At 37.4% G+C, this 24,751-nt stretch overlaps 1 protein-coding gene across 1 annotated transcript in view; it reads left to right on the plus strand.

The window, feature by feature from the left end:
* Positions 1-5,534: 5,534 nt before the first annotated feature.
* Positions 5,535-24,751, plus strand: part of LOC131323563 (protein ACCELERATED CELL DEATH 6-like) — a 43,117-nt gene continuing 23,900 nt past the window's right edge. The window contains exons 1-3 of the mRNA XM_058355416.1: positions 5,535-6,045; positions 8,179-8,532; positions 10,346-10,612. Of these exons, the coding sequence (XP_058211399.1) occupies positions 5,706-6,045; positions 8,179-8,532; positions 10,346-10,612 (961 nt within the window). The 5' untranslated portion in view covers positions 5,535-5,705. The remainder of the gene's footprint in view (positions 6,046-8,178; positions 8,533-10,345; positions 10,613-24,751) is intronic.

Consider the following 24,751-nt stretch of genomic DNA (forward strand, 5'->3'; position numbering starts at 1 on the left):
ATGTTGTGCCGTGCCAGTGCCCATCAAACCCGTGTCGTGCCCGTGTCCGGCTAAACTGTGTTGTGCCGTGCCCGCCCACGTCTGTGCCCCGTGCCAGTCCACGTGCCCATTAAAATCATGCCGTGCCCGGCCAAGACAGTGCCCGTGCCCGTGCCAGTCCACGTGCTCACTAAGACCGTGCCGTGTCGTGCTGTGCTAGGTCATGACCGTGCCCGTGCCCGTGCGTGCCACATTTAACCGTGTCGTGCTGACCCGGCCCGTTTGACACCCCTAGTGTTGGCACAAATATGGTTGTAATCCATTTTGCCTAGTCGGTAGGATTGAGAGATGCAGCCAAGCAGAAGTGTTTGGCAGCGTTGCCGAGCGGTCAATCAGGTCGTTTATCTCAACAATTGACGGCTTGGATTTTGACCAAATAATATATGGTTTAGATCTATACGCGCTCGGATTCAATTCGAACCATTCGTGCCGAGATAAACGGTCAGATACTGCTTGGCAATGCCTTACAGTTGCCATTAATATCTACTAGTTCCAAGAAATAAAATTCTTATTGAGAACACGAAAAATAGGACACAATTTCCTTTATGTACAATGATTTTGATTAGCAGATGGAGTGAATTGTGACAAAATAATAAAAAGTAGGGAAGGCAAATGTAACGTTAGAGAATAGAGAGATTTGGAGTCTGACGAGAGAAATCGAAAACCTAAAAAATTGTGATTCAAACTAAAATTTGTTTGAATAAAGCCGAAAATTTGATTTTTTGACTGATTTTTGTCTTCATTTAAAAAAATTTAAGGTTATGCCAAAAATTTTATTTTACCTATTACTCTTGCCGAGATGAACCAATAATTTACTAAAATTTGATGTAAAACTAATAAATACTCTCTTTTTTGAATAAAGAAATAAAAAAGCTTTCAAGTAAAGAAATAATCTTATATTGTCATCAAATTGTAATGGGTTGGTGCTTTAAATTTTAAGTTTCACGGAGGGGTGTGTGTGTTTCAATTGAAAAAGTAATCTAGTACGATGTCATCATCAAATTGTAATGGATCATTTATTAATTTTGGAAAAAAGTCGGTATAATAATATTTTTTTCCCCTATGTGGGATCGCTTGACCACACTACTATGTGAGTGGCGTGTCCACATGAGACAAGCAAGGGAAAGGGGTGAAGAGAGAAGGATTGATCATCTTTGTCATGTTCTCAGTCGTCTTCGTCATCCACTTGTGCACTAGTTCATCATTTTTGCAAGCTCTACTGTGGCTGTGTACTGTGTATTCGGGTGTGTGCGAGAAATGTTGGGAGTCTGATCCGTCGCAGATTCTTCGTTGTGCACGCAGGCCCAATTCTTTGAGAAGTATTTACGGAGTCCACATTACATTGCCTGAACCCAATATATAGTATTCAATGACCCATATTGATCACTTAAAAGTCTAAGTCTTGTAAAAGTGATGAGCCATCCAATTGTATATTAAAATCCGATATTTTTTTTTTGTTTATGCACGATGTGAGACTCAATCTTTTACATATGTTGCTAATAATAGAGAGAGAGAGAGAGAGAGAGAGAGAGAGAGAGAGAGAGAGAGAGAGAGAGAGAGAGAGAGAGAGAGAGAGAGAGAGAGTATCAGGATAGTGCTGAGGCTACAGTGGTGTTTCCACTAACAAAAAACATGTTAAAAAAATTGTTTAAAGTTATTAAGAGTTTTCCAGTAGTGAATAAATTATTGAGAAATATCAAGTCGTTTTAACTAATAAATAAATTGTAGATAGATATGTGAGTGACAAGGTTGTTGAGAAAGATGAAATTGTTGACAAAATTTTTGTTAGTGTGAATGATGTGTTAGAATATAACAACTTTTTTGTCAGCGTGAACAACATGACAAAATACCTTTTTTAGCGATTTTTTTTTTTAAAGAAAACGGGGAGTCAGGGACTCGCCGGAGGAGGCGAGTTACCGTAATGGAGTTATTTCTTTGTAATACATTTATTTAAAATGCCGAGGCCTTGGCGAGGCTGTTGAGATTTTGCTCGGTAGAATAGCGGAAAAGGGGAGATGCCTAGGCAGCTTGGAGATGCTTGGTCTTTACCGAGTCTTCTGGACTTGCTCATAGTTTAGGTCAATTTATTATTCCCACAACTATTGCACAAAAGGGACGACAAACTTTCGTCGGTGTTGTTACATCCAAAAGAAAAGGATAAAAAACAAAAAAACGAAATACGGGATGTCAATGCCTGGCCTTTCTATGTCGCATTTTCTTTCTTTTCGAATTCCAAATCACACATTTTCTTTCTTTTCGAGAGGCTTGTATTTCCCTCAAAAACATTGACGAGGTTGACAATTGGAATCAAAGTTTGCAATGAGAGAACTTGAGAGATTTCACATGTGAAGAGTTGAAAATTTCTGAACCGCCATCTTAACCTAACAGATAAATCATGGACTTTATGTATAGACGTGGTTAAACTCTCAACTTGTTTGGGTCATGATTAGATGAAAATTAATTGTTCAATAGAATTCCCTTTTCATATTAATTACTTTAGCCCGAGAAAATAATGTAATGGATGATATGTACTTTGAAAGCAGTATGATATGTCAAGATCCATTTACGTTGAACTATCAAGAAAAAACACAATGCATGTTAGCACGGCGTTTCATTTTGCCAATACTGATGGCCGAATACTTAATTCACCAGCGTAGGAAGTTCAAATTCAACATCTATGAATTTTGAATTGTTAGGCATAATAATTTCTGTAAAAATGTAACATGTACATTGGCAAAGTCGTACATGACCATAATCTACATTTTCATTCCTGATGCTGAATACTTAATTCAACAGCGTGAGGAGTTTCGAAATTATTAGGACTCAGGAAAAAAGAAAAATGGGAACAATAATTATGATAATATCTTGAAAAAAAATACGAAATACGGGCTGTCAATGCTTGACCTTTGTATGTCGCATTAATATTTTTTTTTAACGGCTTTTATGTCGCATTTTTACTTCGTGTCAGAATTGAAAAGATTGCATAATTAAAATTTACAAGATTATCGAGTGTAAACTAGGCAATATGGAAAGCAGGTTTTGGCACAAATACGGTTGTTATCCATTTTGCCTAGTTGACAAGTGGAGATTTCGTTGGTATGAAATTCATGTAGTGAAATCTTGGTGCATGGCAGGGTTGGCAATGCTTGCGGTTTCCATTAATATCTAATACTTTCCAAGACATAAAGTTCTTATTGTGAACACGAAAAATAGGACATAAATTCCTTTATGTACAAATATGTCTTTTAATGCATAAAATAAGACCAATGCTAGGGCGCAACGAATACTAAATTAGGAAAAATAGTAGTATCTTTTCATTAACTAGTATTGTGCCAGTTCAATGCATATATGGGGCCGAAAAAAAATCAATGTAATTTTTTTTATCCCGTAAATCGAACGGGCACAAAATGCTTGTAAAACAGAACAAAATGTGGCCATCTTTCCCATTTGTACTATACACGTTTCACACCAGTGAAATCACGAAGAACGACTTCCATGATCCAGAAGAAAAAGTGGTTTTCACACAGGACTAGCTTTTATATAAATAAATAAATATACATACATATATATATATATATATATATACACACACACACACATATAGAGGAATTTTCAAATGAGGGATCCCTCATTTTGTTAAAATGAGGGACTTTCATTTCCGGATCAAAATTTGAAAATCCGAACCGTTCAATGTGTGCATAACGTAATTTTAAGGGTCCCCACGAGAAATTAGCAAAAAAAATGACCGGGAAGGGCGTCATCCGAGCAGTTATTTTTGAACCGTTCAATGAAAATTGCTCGGATGAAGCCCTTCCTGGTCATTTTTTTTGCTGATTTCTCACGAGGACCCTTAAAATCACGTTCTGATAACTTTGACCGGCTCGGATCATCGAAATTCAATCGGAAAGGGGAGTCCCGCATTTTAATAAAATGAGGGATCCCTCACCGGAACCTAACTCTCCCTCTCTATATATATATATACACACCACGGATCCAGTGAGGGATCCTTTACCGGTCTACCGTGCGGACCTCCCCTTTTCTGATCGAATTGCAACGATCCGAGCCGCTCAATGTGTTCAGAACGTGATTTTAAGGGTACCCGTGATGAATCAGCAAAAAAAATGATCGGAAAGGACTTGATTCGAACAATTTTTTACTAAACCGTTCAAAATCTTCCAAGTACACCTTTCTTCTCTTCTGAGAAAACCCTAAAGAAAAAGCAAAAGCAAAAGCATCTAGCTTTGTGCTTACTTAACTTGCGTTAGGAAACCGAATATATTTTTAATACTCTTCTTCAATTGTCAAGTCTCCTTTCTCAAAACAATGTCATAAGGGTAATGATTGGATAGAAAAATAGAATAATGATTGGATAGAAATAAAGAGGGATGACAAAATAATAATTGAAGAAATAGTGTAATTATTAGAAAAAGAAATAGGATAATGATTGAAAAACTAAATTAAAATAGAAACCAACACAAAGGGAGACTTCAAACTCAGGAACTAAGAGTAGGTTTTTTTTTTTTTTTATATAGGCAAAACAAATTTATTATGAAGACTTGACCAACAGACCAAGGGAACTAAGAGTAGTTTTAGAACCACATCCACTTTACACACTCGTACACACAAGTGTGTGTGTGGAGTCCACATATTTATATGCATGGGTGTGTATTTGGATGTGTGTTTGGGTATGGTCCTAGATTAGCTGCAGGAACTAATGAAAGTCTGATGATAAGAATCACAAGGTAAGGCCAAAAAAGGCAAGGGAAGGCCAAACCGCGTCAAAATTTCTTCGGAATCAAGCAAGCCATCAAGTGCTACAAATAGGGACAAAACCAAGATTTTAGCCTAGTAGTGACGAAATGTGTATTTAAAAAATAAAAGATACATTATAATATTAATAATTATCGGCTCCACAAAAAATTAAAATAACATAACAAAAACTATAGTAAATGATATTTTTGCACACGGAGTAAGAAAAAAGACTAACTTTAATTTTGGGTATTGATAATGTCACTTTCCAAATTTATAATGTCACTCCCAAAAAGGGAGTGCGGTTATCAATTTAAAAAATCCATATAGGGATCTGGGTGCGGTTATCAATTTGAAAAATTCATATAGGGATTTAAGAGTGACATTATAAATTTGGGGAGTGACATTATAATTAAATTCTCTTAATTTTTTAGGTTAAGTTATTTTAGAGTTAGAGTGTGGAGTTTTTTTTCTTAATTATATATCATCATCTATATTATTTCACTTTGGTCCATTAAATTTAGTTTTGGAATAGTTTTTTGGGTCTCCCTTCTTGAAAAAAAAAATAGAAGATTTATGATTAGTATATAATAATAATAAAAATAGCAGTGGCGAGACTATAAAGTAGAGGATAAAATTATTTTTTCATATATAATAATTATATTTTCTAATATTCTTGTCGTGGCAGTCGCCGTCACTAAACCCCTTTCTTCCATCCTCTACAAGGGTGGCAAAGCCGCTCTTTTAAGTACTACCTCATGGCTCATACGCATACGCACATTTCACACCCCTAGAGAGAGAGAGAGAGAGAGAGATCGAGACAGAGTGAGGAAGGATCCTAAACTCTACGAGGCAGCAAGGAAGGGGGGCGTCGTCTCTCAGGAATCGATGGAAGAAACATAACAGAGGAAGAGGCCATGCGTATCCAAGATGGTATTTTTCTCAACAGGACGCAACACGGCAACAACAATATCCTTCACATAGCAGCAAAAGCCGGACGTGATACCTTCGTTGCGGAAGCTCTCCTGCGCTTCCCTTTTCTTTCTGACCAAGTGAACTCACAAGGTGACACCCCTCTCCTTGTCGCAGCTAGGTTTGGTCACCTCCAAGTGGTGAAAACACTTGCGGACCCTAATAATGAGCTCCCGAAGCAAGATGATGATACGGCTACTGTTGTGGAGAGTGGAACAAACTCAATGAGCAGTGGTCGTCAAAGAGATGTGGAAGAAGGGCTAGTAGATCATCAATTGGAGCAGGGTACAGTACAAGACAATGTGGCCACTGTACGAGAATGGAACAAACTCGAGTAATATTAGTCGTCGTCAAAAAGATGTGGAAGAAAGGCTACTTGATGATCAATTGGAACAGGGTACATACATTATAAGACGATTTAGCTACTGTTAGAGAAATCTTTTATAAGTTTATTTTGAATTTTTTATTTAATTCCATAAAGGTTTGCATATTACAAGTAGATCATAATATATTTTGATATCAAATTAAACTCTCAAATTGTAACTTCTCATTCATATTCATGGAGTTTTGTGCCGTATAGTAGATGCTACTCCTATTTGTTTGGGGTATTAACCTCTTGGTCCGGAGATACACACTACAAGAAAAATTGCATTGGGTGACGAATGAATATCGTCACAAATTGCTTGTTTTTCGTCACAAATAATATAGGTGACGAAAAAAAATTTGTCGACTAAAGGTTGTCGAGGATTCGTACCTGGTGACGAAATCTATTTTTTGTCACCTATAGTGTCTTTTGATGACGAAATATTTAGTTATCAAAAAGTGAATAATTGATGACGAAATTTTTTTCCTCACTTATTGTGTTTTTTGACGACGAAATTTTTTGTCATAAATTATTCCTTTTGGCAACGAAAAAATTCGTCACTGATGAGTCTCATCGGTGACGAAAATTTTCGTTGCAAAAGACATTTTCATATGGGAAAAAAATCCTTCTTTCTTACTCTTGCTGGGTTTCGAACCCGAGTCTCTTAAGTTTTTCGCGCAAGCTCTAACCAACTGCACCACACACACTTTTCAGTAAATATTTGAAATATCTAATATATAATATATATGTTTAACATAAAAATATGTTTCAAATGTAATTTTGAACCTTTAAACATTAAAATTAGTAATTTTGATAAACATGAAAGTTGTAGGCAATTGCGTTATTGTTCAAACCCAATTTGAATTATCTCAATCGGAGTTTTTAGTAAAGAGTTATGTTCGAAATACATTAGTGACAAAGCGCAATTCATAAATTTCGTCACGAAAGGTACCCATTTGATGACGAAATATATTTTTCGTCGCTGAAAGCGTTAAAATGGTGACGAAATTATTTTTCGTCACCAAAGGTAAGCATTTGGTGACAAAAAATAATTTCGTCACTTTTTTTTAAGCTTTTGGTGACGAAAAATGTATTTCGTCTCCAAATGGGTACTTTTGATGACGAAAATATTTTTTTCGTCGCTAAACAGGTATAATTGGTGACAAAATTATTTCGTCACAGAAGTTGTCAAAACGGTGACGAATTTATTTTCGTCGCCAAATATACTCATTTAGTGACAAAATTAAATTTCGTCGCCACTTTTTTGTCACCAATTTTCATTTTTCTTGTAGTGACATGAGTGTGGAAATGCATAAAATATCAAGAGTTTTATTTATGGCTAACAAAATTTTCTTCGCCGTTCAAAAAAAATTATAACATGGAGTTTTATACTAAAAAATGAAGTTATTCTTGTGTTGCTTTGGCAGTTCATTGATGTATAATTTTGAGTGTATTGTTTGGACATACAAGCGGTTCTTTGGTTTGTGAGGAGCTTTTGAGTGTATTTTTTTGAGTAGACTGCGGCTTTTGGTTTGTGGGAAACAATTTAGATGCACACAAAGTTTCCTAAAAATCGTTTGTTCTCTAAGGAAAACCACGTTTTGCGTACCTCTATCAAATATCAATAAGTTTTCTCTACTCCTATTTCTCTACTTAAACTATGATCTCACCATATTATTATTTTTAGATCTATCTCCTATTATTTGTGTTTAATTACAAAGTGTTCTGCGAGCCAATGTTGTTGGTTACAGTTGAGGTTTCGCAAAAAACACAGGAGGAATCGCTACAATAAATTTTTTTTTTTTCCAGCAGCTTAGTGTTGAAAGAAATCGAATTTCATCTCAAGCACTTGGTTCCTTCTGTCCCTTGTGATTTGAAATTTCGAAGAGCTGCTTTGCATGTCAGTTGTTTTTAATTTGAGGGCTATGTTCTACTTAAGTCTCTGATGGAGTCAGTTTCGGTTTCGCTGATCTCAACATATTGTTATTTTTGTGGTTGTGACCTCTTATTACATTTGTGTTTACAAATATCCTAATGATCAATATTTCCAACAGCTACTTCTTTGGAGAATGAAACAAACTCGAGGGCTCCGGAGAATGAAACAAACTTGAGTAGTAGTCGTCGTCAAAGAGATGCGGAAGAAGTGCTAGTTGATTGTCAATTGATACATGGTACTACAGCTCTACATGACGCCCTAAGGAATGGACACGAGGAGGTGGCACAGTATTTATTAAGATTGGATCCTGAAATGGCGACCTTAGTTAATGGTGCTGGAAAGAGTCCACTTTTTCTGGCTGCCGAATCTCGTTGCGAGTCATTTATGTTGGATATTTTACTATCAAATCGGTCATATAGCACAAAAAGCCCAGACGGACTGAATGCGTTGCATGCTGCACGAGATTGTTGTGGTACGTAATTAGTGTTTCGTACCTCTAAACATAGCCCCGAAAATGGATTATCCTTTCCGGGAAAATCTTCAGTACACACCCCTTTAAGGTGTGTACCATATGCACCTATTGTGTGGTTCATATTGTGCCACCTCATAAAAATTCTTTGTAGGACCGGTCATTCATAACATTTTATTTCGTATCGTAACTTTTATACTAAAAATTCGTAACTTTTTATCAATATGATTCGTAACTTTTTAGCAATAGATTCATAACATTTTGAGAATCATAACATTTTAGTGTGTTTTAATAAAGGTGCATATGATACACACCCAAATAAGGGGTGTGTATTGTAGCACTTCCCATCCTTTCCACTTTTTCCCTTAAATACTACTCCTACTACTACGCTAGATGAATGAACCAGATCTTTGGTGTAATATATCCAACTATCCATTCACACATAATTATAAGAATGCATGTGTACTTGTGTTTGAATAATCTTGGATTTGAGGAGATAATTGGTCAATGAGAAGAAAACTACGAAGGGAACTAGTATATGTTATGCTATGAGCTAGGAGAAGTAGGTTTTTCCTTCAAACCAATTTCCAGCCGCTGCGTTATGATAAGTACAAAACCAATTGTAGAATCACGTGTTGTGATTTGGACTCTTACCTGGGGAAACGAACAATTACTCTGGTAAAAACTAGTGTTCCAATTTCTAGAAATTGAAGGATAACATGACTACGAAAAAAAGGGAATTGATTTTCACACTTCTTTTTTTATAATTCACAGTTCATTTTTTTTGGTCTTTATCCACTTGAATTTATTATTTTGCCCTTTATTTAATATACTTTTTTACTTATTCAAGGACAATACTTGAAATTTGCTTGGATAAAAATAAAAAAGGAAGTGTGAAAATCATTTTTCAAAAATTAAGTATTTTAATTTTGAATCCGTTTGAACCGTTACGAATATCTTATTTTTCTGATTATATTTTCCAAAGAGTTGTAATTTAATTTTGTCTCGAGTGCTCTCATAATTAAGTTTCTGCTCAATAGGATCCCAAATAAAGAGTAGAAACTTAATTATGGGAGCCCTAGAGACAAAAAATAATTATAACCCTTTAGAATAAAATGATCAGAAAAATAAGATTTTTGCAGCGGTTCAAACGAATTGAAAACTGGAAGACTTATTTTTTTAATCATATGTTATTCTTGAGTTTCTGAAAATTGGAACATTAATTTTTACGGGACGAGTAATTGGTTTAACCCTAAGAGTCCAAAGCACGACAATTCTACAATTGGTTTTGTACTTTTGATAACGTGGCGGCAGGGAATTACTTTGGAGGAAAAGCCTGGCCACTTCTCCACCCCTAGGTAGAAAATTTTATTCTCTTTTGTGTTCTCCTTTTATTACTGTATTAAATTCTACGAGGCCATTTCCAGTCACACAACGTTTGTGAGAGACCCATTTTGGAGTTTTAAGCAAATGATCAGAGCTATTCAATTTGTTTAAAATATATTTTTAAGAATTTCTGTAAAAAAATCAACTCATTTGAATATCAGTAAGTGCTTGATCAGTTCAATTAGTTGATTCATGTCAACTTTTACATAATAAAACTTAATGAACCGATCAAACCCCTACTGGTATTGGAATGAGTTGATTTTTTACAAGAACTCTTAAAACATATTTTAAACAAATTGAACGGCTTCGATCAATTGCGTGGAACTCCGATTAATTTTGTGTCAAAATTGGTGTTAACTTTTGTATGAGGGGTACCAGCTCCAAATAATATATATAATATCCCTCTAATTTCTCATGCGGCTTCTTGCAGTCATAATTATTTCTATTCTAATAAGAAAAAAACCGGATCTGATGAGACAAATAGATGACCACGGAAAGGCAGCCATTCACTATGCAGTAGAAGCAGATTATTTGGATTTTGTTCATCAAATGTTAAAGGCCGACGCTTCGATTGCCCTCTTTCCCGATAATGACGGTCACACCCCTCTCCTTGGAGCAGCGAGCAGCGGGCGTTGGTATTTTTGTCGGGATATACTCAAGATATGTCCAGAGTCAATCGAGGCGCGCAATCACGAAGGTCGACATGTGTTGGGGTGCTTGGTTATATTTTGAAGTAAATTGGACAAGAGAGTGGGAAAGGATGAGTGAGAGATGTTATAAGGAGGAGTTGTGAAAGGCTTTTAGTAGATTTTCATTTCACAAAATGAGTACAACAAGGCTCTATTTATAGAGCACTTCTACCAACCTACACTTCTCTAGAATTGTCTAGAGATAAGCACATGTGCTTAATTTCATGAAAGATCTCCCATCTTCTAGAATCATCTAATTCTACCCATGTGCATAAATACAATTATTACTTCTACACACTTCTAATACAATTATTACTTCCACACACTTCTAATTATTTTTAACTTAGACACTTATTCTACATTATTCTAGAAGATTACAAATTACATTTTTTTAACACTCCTCCTTAATTTGTAATCTTCATGATCTCTTGAAATTGAGAGAATTTATCTGCTGCCACTGCTTTGGTCATTATGTCAGCTAGCTGCTCCTTCGTGTTGATGAACTCAAGCTAAATTTCTCCTTTCTGCACTAAGTCTCTGATAAAGTGATGTCGGAGCTCAATGTGCTTTGTCCTGCCATGAAAGACTGGATTTTTGCTCATTGCTATGGCTGACATATTATCGCAGTAGATGACTGCAGGGCCTTCTTCTTTATGCTCCATATCAGAAAGTATTCTTCTGAGCCATACAGCTTCACATGCTGCATCTGTTGCTGCAATATATTCTGCTTCTGCTGAGGACAAGGCAATTGTCTTTTGTTTTTTGGAATTCCAAGATATAATTTTAGTTCCCAAGCAAAATACTTGGCCAGATGTGCTCTTTCGATCGTCAATTGATCCGGCCCAATCACTATCGGTGTAGCCAATAAGCTTGCAGTCATTCTCTTTTGTATACTTGATGCCAAATTTCTTCGTCCCTTGGAGATAACGGAGGATCCGCTTGGTTGCTGCATAGTGTAGCTTGCTCGGCTCGTGCATAAATCTCGAGATAAGATTTACAGAATACACAATATCAGGCCTTGTATGAGTGAGATAGTTTAGCGATCCAACCAATCTTCGATAGGCCGTAGCATCGACCTTCTCCGCTCCATCATTTAATTGCAACTTCTCATTTAAAGAGAGGGGTGTAGAGACTGGTTTACAGTCGCTCATGCGGAATTTCTTTAATAAGTCTTCAAGATATTTTTCTTGAGAGATAAAAATCTCTCCTTTAGACTGCCTTACTTGAATGCCGAGAAAATATCTCATAAGGCCTAGATCTGTCATCTCATATTCCTTCATCATAGCATTTTTAAATTCATCGAGCATTGCTACATTGGTGCCTGTGTAGATTAAATCATCAACATAAAGGCAAACAATGAGAAAATCTTGCGTACCTCCCTTTTTGACATATAAGGATGGTTCACTTTGGTTTCTTTGAAATCCGCTTTGACAGAAGTACTTGTCAATATTGCTATTCCAAGCTCGCGGTGCTTGCTTCAAGCCGTAGAGGGCCTTCCGAAGTCGATACACTTTGCCTTCTTTTCCTTTGACTGTATAGCCTTGTGGTTGCTCCACGTAAACCTCTTCTTCTAGTTCACCATTGAGAAAAGCAGATTTAACATCGAGCTGATATACGGGAAGCTCGTGATGTGCTGCCAAGGCAAGAACTGTTCTGATGGTCTCCATGCGAGCGACAGGAGCAAATGTTTCATTGAAATCCACTCCAGGCTGCTGTGAGTAGCCTTTTGCTACTAAGCGTGCTTTGTGCTTCTGGATTGATCCATCTTCTTTGTATTTTGTCTTATAGACCCATTTGAGTCCGATTACGTCCTTTCCTTTTGGTAGCTCCACAAGATCCCACGTGTGATTTTTCTCGATAGTTGCAATTTCTTCATTCATTGCTTTTAGCCAAATTTCTTCTTTTGCTGCTTCCTCAAAATTATGTGGTTCACAAGTGAAGAAGGCAAAATCACAAGAATCATATATATCTCGTAAGGAACGTACCTTTCTTATTGGATTGAGGTCATCCGACGATGAGCTCTCTGGATTGGTTCGTGGGCTTTGATTTGGACCTGGGTCTGGAGTCAAAGCTTCTTGCTCATGTCCTGCATTATCAGCCTCAAAAAGCTTTGGCTCTTGGAAGGAATTGTCCTCCCACTTCCACGCCGCAGCTTCATCAAATATTACATCTCGAGAAATAGTAAATTTATTTGTGTTTGGATTATAGAGACGATAGCCCTTGGATTCGTCACTATATCCGATGAAAATATATTTCTCCCCTTTTTCGTCAAATTTTTCCCTTTTCTCTGAGGGAACTAATGCATATGCAATGCATCCAAAAATCTTTAGAAAATTTACCTGAGGCTTCTATTTGCTCCACGCCTCATATGGTGTCTTGTTTCGAACTGCCTTAGTGGGAGAACGGTTGAGGATGAAAACAGCAGTATTGACTGCTTCGGCCCAGAATGTGTTAGGAAGCCCTTTGCCTTTAAGCATGCTCCGTGCCATCTCTGCAATTGTCTGGTTCTTTCGTTCTGCCACTCCATTTTGTTGAGGTGTTTTCCGGATTGTAAGTTGCCTCTTGATTCCTTTTTCCTGGCAATAGTCCATGAATGGAGTGTAGATGAATTCGCCACCACGATCTGTCCGAAGTGTCTTTATTTGTCTTCCGCTTTGTCTCTCCACCAAGGCTTGAAATTTGAGGAATACAGAGAAAGCTTCTGATTTTTTGTCAAGGATGTATAGCCACATCATCCTTGTATAGTCATCAACAAAGAGGAGAAAATATCTTTTTCCACCAAGAGATGGTGTTCTGGTAGGGCCAAAAATATCAGAATGCACCAATTCCAAAGGCGCTTTAGCTCTCCAAGCGAACTTTGGAAATGGTAGTCTATGCATTTTTCCATATATACATTCCTCACAAACTTTATCAATTTTATCAATATTTGGTAGCCCTTTCACCATATTTTTCTCCTTTAGTAATCTCATGCCCTTGTAATTTAAGTGGCCATATCTTAGATGCCACAAATATGAGTCATCAATTTTTTTCTCCTTTAAGGGCAAAATTTTCATTAAGTGGCATTATTAACGGAAAAACTTTATTTGGAGTCATTTTGACTGTTGCCACTTTAAAATTTTTCTTTTTGTCAATGATGGTGCACTCATCACTATCAAAGTTAAGTGCATAGCCTTTTTGCAGTAATTGCCCCACGCTTAATAAGTTTTGAGTAAGCCCCGGAACATAAAAGACATCAGAAATTAGTCTTTTGTTACCTCCCTTGGTATAGACGGCAATAACTCCTTTTCCTTCGATATTCTGCAGCTTTCCATCTCCGAGCTTCACTTGTGAAGAAACTTTATCATCCAGCTGCACAAACTTTTTACGATCGCCTGTCATATGATTACTGCATCCACTATCCAAATACCAAATGTTATCTGACTCTTGTTGAGCATTCATGCAAGAGAATAGGTGTTCAGCTTCATTTTCTTCTGAAAAATTAGCTTTGTTTTTTTCTTGATTGAACCAGCAATCTCGATCAGAATGATTAGAAACCTTGCATCTCTTGCATTTAAATCTGCAATCTTTGGATGCATGATTAGATTTTTTGCAAATAATGCAAGAAGAGTTAGAGTTGCCGCAATTAGGATTTCTCTGATTGTCGTATCCTTTTCCTTTCTTCCGAGCTTGAAATGCATTTTGGCCTCCCCGTCTTTGTCCGTTCATGCCTCCTCCTCGAGATGAGCCCTTCTCTTGATCTTCTTGATTCTTTCCTCCAAAATTGATTTTGCTTTGAAATGCTTGCTCCAATGATTGATTTGTGAACCTGCTCATTCTTTGTTCATGGGCCTCGAGAGAACTCATTAGTTCATGTCGAGTAAGTTTAGACAAATCCTTGGATTCTTCAATAGCGGCTACAACATGTTCAAACTTTGGAGGCAAACTCCTAAGAACCTTTTCAACGATTCTTTTATCCGGAAGGGTATCTCCATAACTTCGAATTTGATTGATAATTCCAGCAACTCGGGAAAAGAACGTTTGAACGGATTCATTTTCCTTCATTGCTAGATTATCAAAGTCTCTCCAAAGTGTTTGAAGTTTAATGGAGATAACCCTATCATAACCTTGATATTCAATTTTTAATGTCTCCCATGCTTCTTTTGAAGTTTTTGCACCCATAATTCGTGGAAAGATAGATTTGCTTACCCCACGTTGAATGTTGAGGAGGGCCAAAGCATCTCTCTTCTTGTTCTCCTTGAATTTCTTCTTCCTTGCTTCCGTCCAAGTTGCTTCTTCTTCGGCATGTGCCGGTGCCTCGTATCCGCTTTCAACAAGATCCCACAATTCTTGTGAGACAAATAAAGTATGCATTTGGATGCTCCAATAGTCATAGTTCTCTCCCTCAAATATAGGGATGAGATTTTGTGCATAGTTGAAAGTGGAAGAGTTGGTCTCCATGGTGGATGAAAGAAGGACAAGGATGGATCGGTTAAACCTGCTCTGATACCAAAATTGTTGGGGTGCTTGGTTATATTTTGAAGTAAATTGGACAAGAGAGTGGGAAAGGATGAGTGAGAGATGTTATAAGGAGGAGTTGTGAAAGGCTTTTAGTAGATTTTCATTTCACAAAATGAGTACAACAAGGCTCTATTTATAGAGCACTTCTACCAACCTACACTTCTCTAGAATTGTCTAGAGATAAGCACATGTGCTTAATTTCATGAAAGATCTCCCATCTTCTAGAATCATCTAATTCTACCCATGTGCATAAATACAATTATTACTTCTACACACTTCTAATACAATTATTACTTCCACACACTTCTAATTATTTTTAACTTAGACACTTATTCTACATTATTCTAGAAGATTACAAATTACATTTTTTTAACAACATGTACTTCATCTTTGCAAATTTCGGGATGTTCGTTTCCTGATCAGGATTCCCGAAATATTGGAGCTTGTTAATGTAGGCGATGATGAAGGAAACACGCCTTTGCATCTGGCAATAAAAGAAAATGACTATGAAAAGGCAATGTTATTAGCTTCTTCGGCTTCAATTGAGTTGGCGTCTGTTAACAAAGAAGGTCTTACAGCCTTAGATCTCTGCCGTACAGATTGGAAGAATATACCCCAACAGGTAACTTGTTTGAATTACTTCGTGCGACTCTCTGAATATTATAACGCCTGCTGTTTTGAAAAGGCAGCGATATTAGCTGCTTCTATAAATTATCGGAAATGATTTTGCCACCCCTTTTTTATTAACGCTACTCCTCTGAATACTTGCAGAAGAGTGTCGTTAACAAAAAAATGAGTGGCAAAATCAGCAACCTTATTATTTCAAGATTGAGTTTCCGTATGTCCAGTTTTATAAGGTCCCGTCCCCTCCAATTTTCAATATCTTTGGGTTTATTCTGGATTCAAAAACATTACAGACATCGTTCATTTTATTGAATATGTCGAGAAGAATATCCATGCCAAAAGTTAGTTTGATAGGACTTCGTTTTCTTTATTAATGCATCGCATTTGTCCAAACAAAAAAAAGATATTGTTGAAGTTTCAAACTAGTGTGGCGCCTTTCTTTTTTTCCTCGCACAAATGCGATTTTTTCATATGGCAAATGAAGTCCGATCAAACTGATTTTCAATACGTATATTCTTCTCGATGAGTTCTGCAAAACAAATGATTCTGATCATTTTTTTGAATCTGGGATAGATTGAAAAATTAAAATTTTAGGTGACTGGTCCTTAGCCAAACTAGACTGGAACTCAGTCTATATTCAATTAGGACATAGATCCTCTCCCATCTATTTAGACGATCCAGTTTTTGTTGTTTGTTGATTCTTCTTCTTCGATCTTCTTCTTATTCTTTTTTTGGGTTCTCTTTGATGTAACATGTCCCTTTCTACAATTGATCTCGAACATTGGTCATGCCAAAAATTACGTACATTAATCGGATACCGCTAAATATGATTTCAGAACACATTTATCTTGGAAAAAATGATATCGTAACAATAGATTGAAACCCATTTAATCAATTCATGTTAGTATAAATGCGCTTTGAAAGCATATTAACCGATATTCAATTAACTTAACTTTAGGATAAAAAAAAAATTTAACTTAACTTCTTGATATGGTCAATATTTGGGACAAGCTCCAATAGGTGAACAAATTGAATCATTATAGCTGGCCCAGACAAGGCCCACATACAGCAAAATAGGACCATGAATTTGAAAGGATCCATATGGTCATTTCATTACTTTTAGCAGTTATTAGAATAACAAAAAAAATGCATGTCAGAAACTTATATCATTACTTAATTTCAAAGATATTACTTATTTCGTCCCATTTTTAGAGTCCAGTATTTTGTTTTGGCCTATCCTTTAATAAGTATCAATTTCGTAAAGTTGGTGGATAAAAATCGATACATTTTTTATTATGTCCCTAAAAGTAGATTTTATTTAAAAAAAAGTTAGTGAGTAAAAGTGTAATGATGATATCTCCAAAAAGGGTAAGTAGGGAAAGTGGAGGTAAAAGTTAATTTGAAATGTGTAATAATGATGTTTCCTAATTAAGTAAGTTGAAGTTACGAAACTAAACACTTAAAAAAGAACAAATGGAGTAGGATATAGTCACGGGCAGACCCACCTTGTGAACATTTTTTTCTAAAACATTGGCTTCATCATTGAATGGTGCGGTTATTCTAGTTTTGGGCGTTGATTACAGAGACTGATGTGGCTTCATCTAGCAACACGCGGAGCCCCACGTGGCCGACGCCCAATTGAGTACAAGGTTGCTAGAGAACGGGTTGCAGATTATAAACCACCTATTAATACCATGGCTTTGGTAGCTACACTAATTGCCACTGTCACTTTCGCCGCTGCATTTACGATGCCAAGTGGGTACGACACCAGTCCCGACAATTTGGGTGTTGCAAATCTCGTAAAGATTGCCGCACTTAAGGCGTTCATTGTGTCGGATACCATTGCTATGTCCTGCTCCATCACTGCGGTGTTAACACTTGCGCTTTCAGTAAATGGCGGACAAGAATTACAAAGGAGAATTTGCATAATGAGTTGGGTATTGGTCGGCTTGGCGATGCGTGGAACTCTGGTGGCTTTTATGTGTGGTATATTTGTAGTAATAGCACCTAAGGCCTTATGGGTTGCCATCTTTGTTTGTGTCATTTGTGGCATGGCTTCTGTTGCAGTAGAGCTCTCCGTTCCAATTCTTTTCTCTCCATCCATTATTGCCATTATTCGATACCGCATGCAACAACGGCGCAAGGCGATGAGACAAATCAAACTGCCCAGATTAGTGGTGTTCGTCACGTGTAGTCCTGCGAGGAATGCTCCCCTGCTGAGATGGATCTGGCCTTGGGCGTAAGGACTCGCCCCATTTGAAAACCCCTAGAATTATCTAGTGTATTTTTCATACATGGTGAGCCCCTCCCCCCAACAAAGAAAAGAAAAGGTGAAGTTAATACCCACAACTCCTGGGCCTAAACTCCACAAGGCTTCTATCGATCAGAATTAAAAAAAACAAAAAAAAAAACTTCACAAGGCTTGGTTATATAGATCGAGAAGGAAATTGTTGCGGAAATTAGTTCCAACTGAGATGATTTTCGGGATCTGAGGGAGTGTCGCATTCCATTATGCTACAAGATTGAGGTAATGCATTTGAAAATTTCTATTTTCGGTTCTTGAATCTTGAACTTTCAAAATCGTGTTGTTCATGTTGTGATTGCCTTTATATATGATCTTGGTTCTATCCCTATTCCCCCGCCTAGCTAGTAGGTCTGTGATAATAGATCTGAGAGCTTGTGTATGAGTGTATAATGATTTTGAGCAGTTTAACAAAGTTTGTTTAACGAATTTTGTATGTGCAATTAATTTCAATTCTCTCCCATCCAACAATTAACGTAGGTGGCAACCGTGGCATGGTTAATTACACATATATATCCACTACATGTGAATCCTTAAGGAAACTCAGCGTCGTATTTTAGTTAATTTTGCCGATGGCTGGATTAAGGTACCCGTACGATGAAACTCAGTGACGTATTAACATCTATTTTCGTATGCTAATTTTACGGCAATCCTTGAATTCAGAACTATAACCCCTAGCTTTTAATTAAGTGAAATCCTATATTACTAAAACATAAAACTCTAAAGAATATTTTTCTGTCAAAAACTAGATGGTAACATAAATTTCCCAATCATATTTAAAAAAAAAAATTAAACCTATAAACCGTTTCATAACAGAATACATCTTATTTTTTTAGTAACAAAGATATATCGAGAAAACAAAAATAGAGCTGCATGCCGAGAGCAGGAGAGCAGGGGGGGCATCAAATTAGAGCTTTTGGGGTCAAATCACATGCCATGGTGTCAAATGTTACTGACGCGGCGGAATTCACGAAAGACTAGTTAGCGTACTAGTCCAAACGAGATAAATAACTCGTCGCAACGAGCAATTCTTGCGCACAAGAAAGAAAGAGAAAATCTCTGCAATATTATTGATAAAAGTTATAAAAGTTCAATAATTGAATAGGTTACAGTCCTTTTTATAAGACCCTAACCCTAGAAATCCTACTGTAAAAGAAATAATAAATCATGCCAAAACAAGCGGCATTAAATAAAAGATATTTCCTAATTAATTAAAATAAAATCCTAATTCTTGTAGACCAAGAATCCTAATAAAGGTAGAAATCAAAATCAAACTGAATACGGAAAGTTAATAATTCTAACCTAAACGAAAATATTCCTAATCAAAATCTTATTCTAAAATAATAAAAATAAAATACAAAAATTCTCCATTTTTGTCCTACATCAGTCTCCTTTTCTTCAAAAGAACTCGACCTCGAGTTCTCATTAGAAACTTGCCACCTTAATTCCATTTCAAAGAAATAGATATTTGGAATACTTCAACCTCTTGTTCGTCTTCCAAAAATCATTTAAAGAAAAGTATTTATGCAATGATCTTTTCTCTTTGTACTTCAACTTGTTAACAAGATGTATTAGACGAATGTTCAGAATCCAATCAAATTGTTGCACACCAAGAAAATCGACAAAATTAGCATCATTAATTCTGCTTTGCCCGCAATCATGTTTTGAATCCTTTCCATGAATGTATTCTTCGACATGATCGTTGGCTGAATCTTTTGAATCTACTTTTTCGGACACCAATTTACTTTCGTCAATGTCGCTAACCAAAATCTCCTCATTGACACTAATATTAGTATCAACCACCTCCAATGGACAATTATTTTGGTCATCAACAACTTGATCACCGACATCGATACCATTTTTTTTATTATCAACTTCAATTATAGTTTCCTCTTTTTCGCTAATACCAAGGTCAAATTTCTTTTTACCGTCAGCTTCAATGTGTCCACAATGACTGCATTCAACATCGACCTCCACTGTTTCTTCGATGTTGGGCTCAACAAATATCACCTCCTCTAGTTCAACTCGATCTCCTTCCTCTTCTGCGATCTCATATCCATCATAATAGCTGGAACGTGATGAATCTGAGATTGAAAGATTTTTATCGGTTTGTTGACGCTTTGAGTGACCCGAACCCAACAGTCTCAGTGATGTGTCCCTCGAGTTTTCAGTAGCCGCAACGGTATAATTTTTATTACTTGAAAATGAATAAGACAACTCAAGATTATCTCGGGACAATCGCTTGGACTCAAGATTTCTTCGATACCCTTCATATAACATCTGACCATGATGCGATTGAAGAAATCTATCACTCATCAATCGTCTCATCCTGAGCCATGTCTTGACTGGTTGTTTATACTGGCGCTCCCGATTATATTGCAATTGCTTCCACCATCTAGAAGCATAGCCTTGTAATTTACAAGTCACGTATCTAACTTCTTTTTTTTCCGAAATTTCCATATACTCAAGAAACTTATCAACTTTACGAAACCAATAAATTAAATTCTCAGGATGGCAATACCCATTAAAACTAGAAATTATTGGTTGTACCTGAAAAGTTGAAAAGTCGTCATCTGTGCGGTAAAACCCTTCAAACCTTGAATGTCGCTTATTCGACTAATATCCATAATAATCCTCAAATAACTCATCTTCAGATTCATCCTCACTATCAAGTTGATAATAAGAATATCTTCCGGAGACGTTTTGATTAATAGGTTGGTTGCGGGCAAATCCCTCAACGCTGTTCCTATCAACTTTGCGTTTAACAGATTGACCATGGGCAAATCCCTTAGTGCGAGTCTTGTTAAATACTTCACCACGACGAACGTCAATGGGTGTGTCTTCAACTTTGTTTGGTGCCATTGAACCTGTAGACACCCCATTCTGGACTGTCCAGATAGCGTTATTTGTCGATCTTTTATTTCCCCAATGATGATCTTAGTCGAAAACAATTTAAGGACAAAGGTGTGGTTGAGCTTTGAGCGTCCCGAACCTCTCTCAAAACCCCTTTCAAACCCTTCAAACCAGAGCCAAACAGCCCCAGCAAAACCCAATTGGCATACGCCAGTGTCCTGAAGGCGTACGCTAGTTATCTGCCACGTGTCAGTCATCGACCAGTGGCCCATCTTTTACTGGCGCACGCCAGTTAATAGTGGCGCACGCCAGTCAAATCCAGTCAAATCAACTTTATTCAGCCACTTGGGCGGGACTTTTTTGCCACCCTGACGTCGGCTACAGCGTCCCTGATGATTATATCGGCCAGGCCCGCTCCCCCTCTCTCCTACACCCCCCATCAACTAGTCCCATGCATTTAATGCATGGGAAGGCTCCAACCTTGCCCCAAGACAGCCAAACAGGCCCTAGCACCATACTGATCTCAGTCTCTCTCCCCTATAAATACCCCACTTGCATTCATTTGCAAGGGGTTGGCCTCATTAAGAAGAAAAAAGCTCTCTTCTTCCTCCTTTCTTGCTTTCCATCTCTTTTTCTCCCATTTGAAAGAGAAAGGAAAACAGCCCACTTCCACACACCCTACTGACATCCAGTCACCATCTACGCTTCTATCTCCAAGCTTTAAGTTCAACACCACCTTCACTCCTCAAACAAAAAGGTATACCACCTTTGTGTCCCTTTCTGTTTTTGGGCCCCTGAGGGGAACCAGTGAGGCCCAGGCTAGTAAGTAATACTAGTCCTGGCCTCAAACTGGCAAAATATGACAAACGTATGAGGTAAAACATGGCGCACGCTAGTAACCATATGCCGTACGCCAGTCATGGTAGAACGAGCACTACTGGCGTGGGGATCATGGATCACCATTTCTGTCATTCTATCTTCCTGTCAATCACTCTTGCATGCTAAATAACCAGTTTACCGCTTTCTGTATATTTAGAACTGTTTAGATGTAGTAGTCAATACTCACTTCTTATCTGCTTAAAAGGCCTCTGGGATCCTTCTGGTCATGTTCCAGAGCCCAGATGATGCAAAAGCCAAGCACTGGATTAGGGTCAAACGTGCGTACGGCAGTCCATGACTGGCGTACGGCAGTTAAAGCTAGGATCCAGTGGGCTGGCCCTTGCATCTTAGTTCAGTCTTGGCCTCCTTCCTGTTCCCACTCTGTTTAGGGGGTCTCTTGTCTATTTTCATGGCTTCAAGCCATCTCATCTGTCTGTAAACATATATATCCTGCTTATTTAACTGCATGGTCTGTCCTGGGTGTGCGCTGGTCCTTTTCCAGAGCCCAGAGGGTTGCAAACAAGGACTGTGAAACTGGATGAGTGGAGTACACCAGTCTTATTGTGGCGTGCGCAAGTCAAATCAACATGCAGTGGCTCGGCCAGTGCATGCTGGTAGAATTTGCTCACGCCCCTGCGGGGCAGCATACTGCAATTTGTCCAGTTTGCTCAGTGCTTGTTCTCAATCTATATTTAGTATTGCAATCAAGCCATTCATAAACATTTTGTCACATAATCACAACTTGTTAAAGTTTTAACCCCCATTAACTGTTTCCCCGCCCTAACTGGCTAAAAAATGATCAAATGAGAGAGAAATGCAAACGTTTTATAAAATGCCCGAGTAGAGACCGATCTCCGGATTGGGCGAGAGGGGTGCCTTAAAACCCTTCCCCTCTCGTAACATGGCTCCCGAACCTCAGATATCGAAGGTGACGACGGACTGGTCTATGCCTTTTCAAAATCAAACAAACGTGGCAAACGTTTTCGAGTTCGGTTCCTTGGGTGCTCTCACCGCTAAAACCCGAGTGGCGACTCTGAATCGAGGCGTTTCGCCGCGCTTTTCCAAACACAAAGGGGGCCGCGCCCGATTTCACAAATGGAATTTCCGGGGGCGCGTGCCCACAGAACCAGGTAAAGCCTTGCTTTGATACCACTTGACGCAGCGGAATTCACGAGAGACTAGTTAGCGTACCAGTCCAAACGAGATAAACAACTCGTCGCAACGAGCAATTCTTGCGCACAAGAAAGAAAGAGAAAATCTCTGCAATATTATTGATAAAAGTTATAAAAGTTCAATAATTGAATAGGTTACAACCCTTTTTATAAGACCCTAACCCTAGAAATCTTACTGTAAAAGAAATAATAAATCATGCCAAAACAAGCGGTATTAAATAAAAGATATTTCCTAATTAATTAAAATAAAATCCTAATTCTTGTAGACCAAGAATCCTAATAAAGGTAGAAATCAAAATCAAACTGAATACGAAAAGTTAATAATTCTAACCTAAACGAAAATATTCCTAATCAAAATCTTATTCTAAAACAATAAAAATAAAATACAAAAATTCTCCATTTTTGTCCTACATCAGTTACTAACAAATTACTCCCTCCGTCCCATAAAGTTGATCCCCTATGAAATTACATGAAATTTTTAAATTTAAAAATAATGTATTTACTAAAATGGGTTTTCGATTTTTTTTCACCGTTCAAAAGATCTCATCGAGATCTATTATACAAGATTCATATTGAGCTAAAAGTTATTTTGTTAAGTATATTATTTTTAAACTTGAAAATTGAACGTAATTTCGTCGGAGACTAGCTTTACAGGACAAGGGGAGTATGAACTTTTTTCGAACCACAATAGTAGGGAATAATTTTTTCATGGGGTCAGGCAACCCCACGCATTATAAGCTGGAGCTCACACCTCATGTGAGTTTATAGTGTATTAAGGGGAGTTTGGGAACATACTTTTTGACTTTTCATTTTAACTTTTTAATTTTTTGGCTTTTTTAATTTTGATCAGAATGTATTTTAAATTTGGTAGAGTGTTTAGATGAAATATGTAGAATGTATTTTACAGCAAGAATAGTGTTTGGGAAATATGTGATAAAAATGAATTATGAATTGTATTTTTACTATATTGCCCTTGTTTTGAGACAAACCAAAATTTCTCTCTTTCACCCATGCACGAACCAATCCGAACCCATTTCTCTCTCTCCTCCTCCCATACCCAATCTCCATTTCTGCAAATCAAGAGCCCATTTTCCTCATAAACAATCAACAGCCCAGACACCCCTCCCCCTCATACAAAATCAAAATCGTCGGGGCGAATCTGGGATAGGGTTTCGAAATTGAATTTGGTGGATTTTTTTTAGAGTTTTTAGTGGAGTAGATGGATATGTAGTGGGTTTGATGGTGGGTTTAATTTTTGGAAACGGAAAAAAAACAAGCGAAACAATACAATTTGGCATGTTTGGTGGGTTTAATTTTTGTCAAAATTTGTATGTTGGAATGGAAGATACAGAGTCTATTTTATGTTCTGGGTTCTTCCATGGTCAAATCGAAATGAAAACCATAATTTTAACCCAGAAGAAATTCTCCCTGTTCTTGTGGTGGGAGATGCAGAAGTGTGAAAGAGGTGAACGATTTCCCCACTTTGGTCGAAGGTCCAGTCGTCTGCTCCGGCCTCTCTCTTCTCGTATTCTCTTGGTATGTGAGAACTGTGAGAATGTGAAGGAAATCAGTAGAGGGGACAAAACCAGGGCTTTGTGAAATTATCTCAAACAGGAGAGGGTAGAGATGTCTTTTGGCATGGCAAGAGAACAAAATGAGAAAATGAGAATGAGAAAAACTCCTCTGAGCTCTTTCCGGCTTTTGTCTTAGAAACATGAAAATGGAAAACCCATTTTCCGGAAAACCTATTTTCCCTCTGCCAGCCAAATAGCCAAAAGCCAAAAATCAGAAGTGAAAAATGGGAAAAGCCACCATCCAAA

This window comes from Rhododendron vialii, chromosome 4a, assembly GCF_030253575.1.
Source record: "Rhododendron vialii isolate Sample 1 chromosome 4a, ASM3025357v1".
Classification (NCBI taxonomy): domain Eukaryota; kingdom Viridiplantae; phylum Streptophyta; class Magnoliopsida; order Ericales; family Ericaceae; genus Rhododendron; species Rhododendron vialii.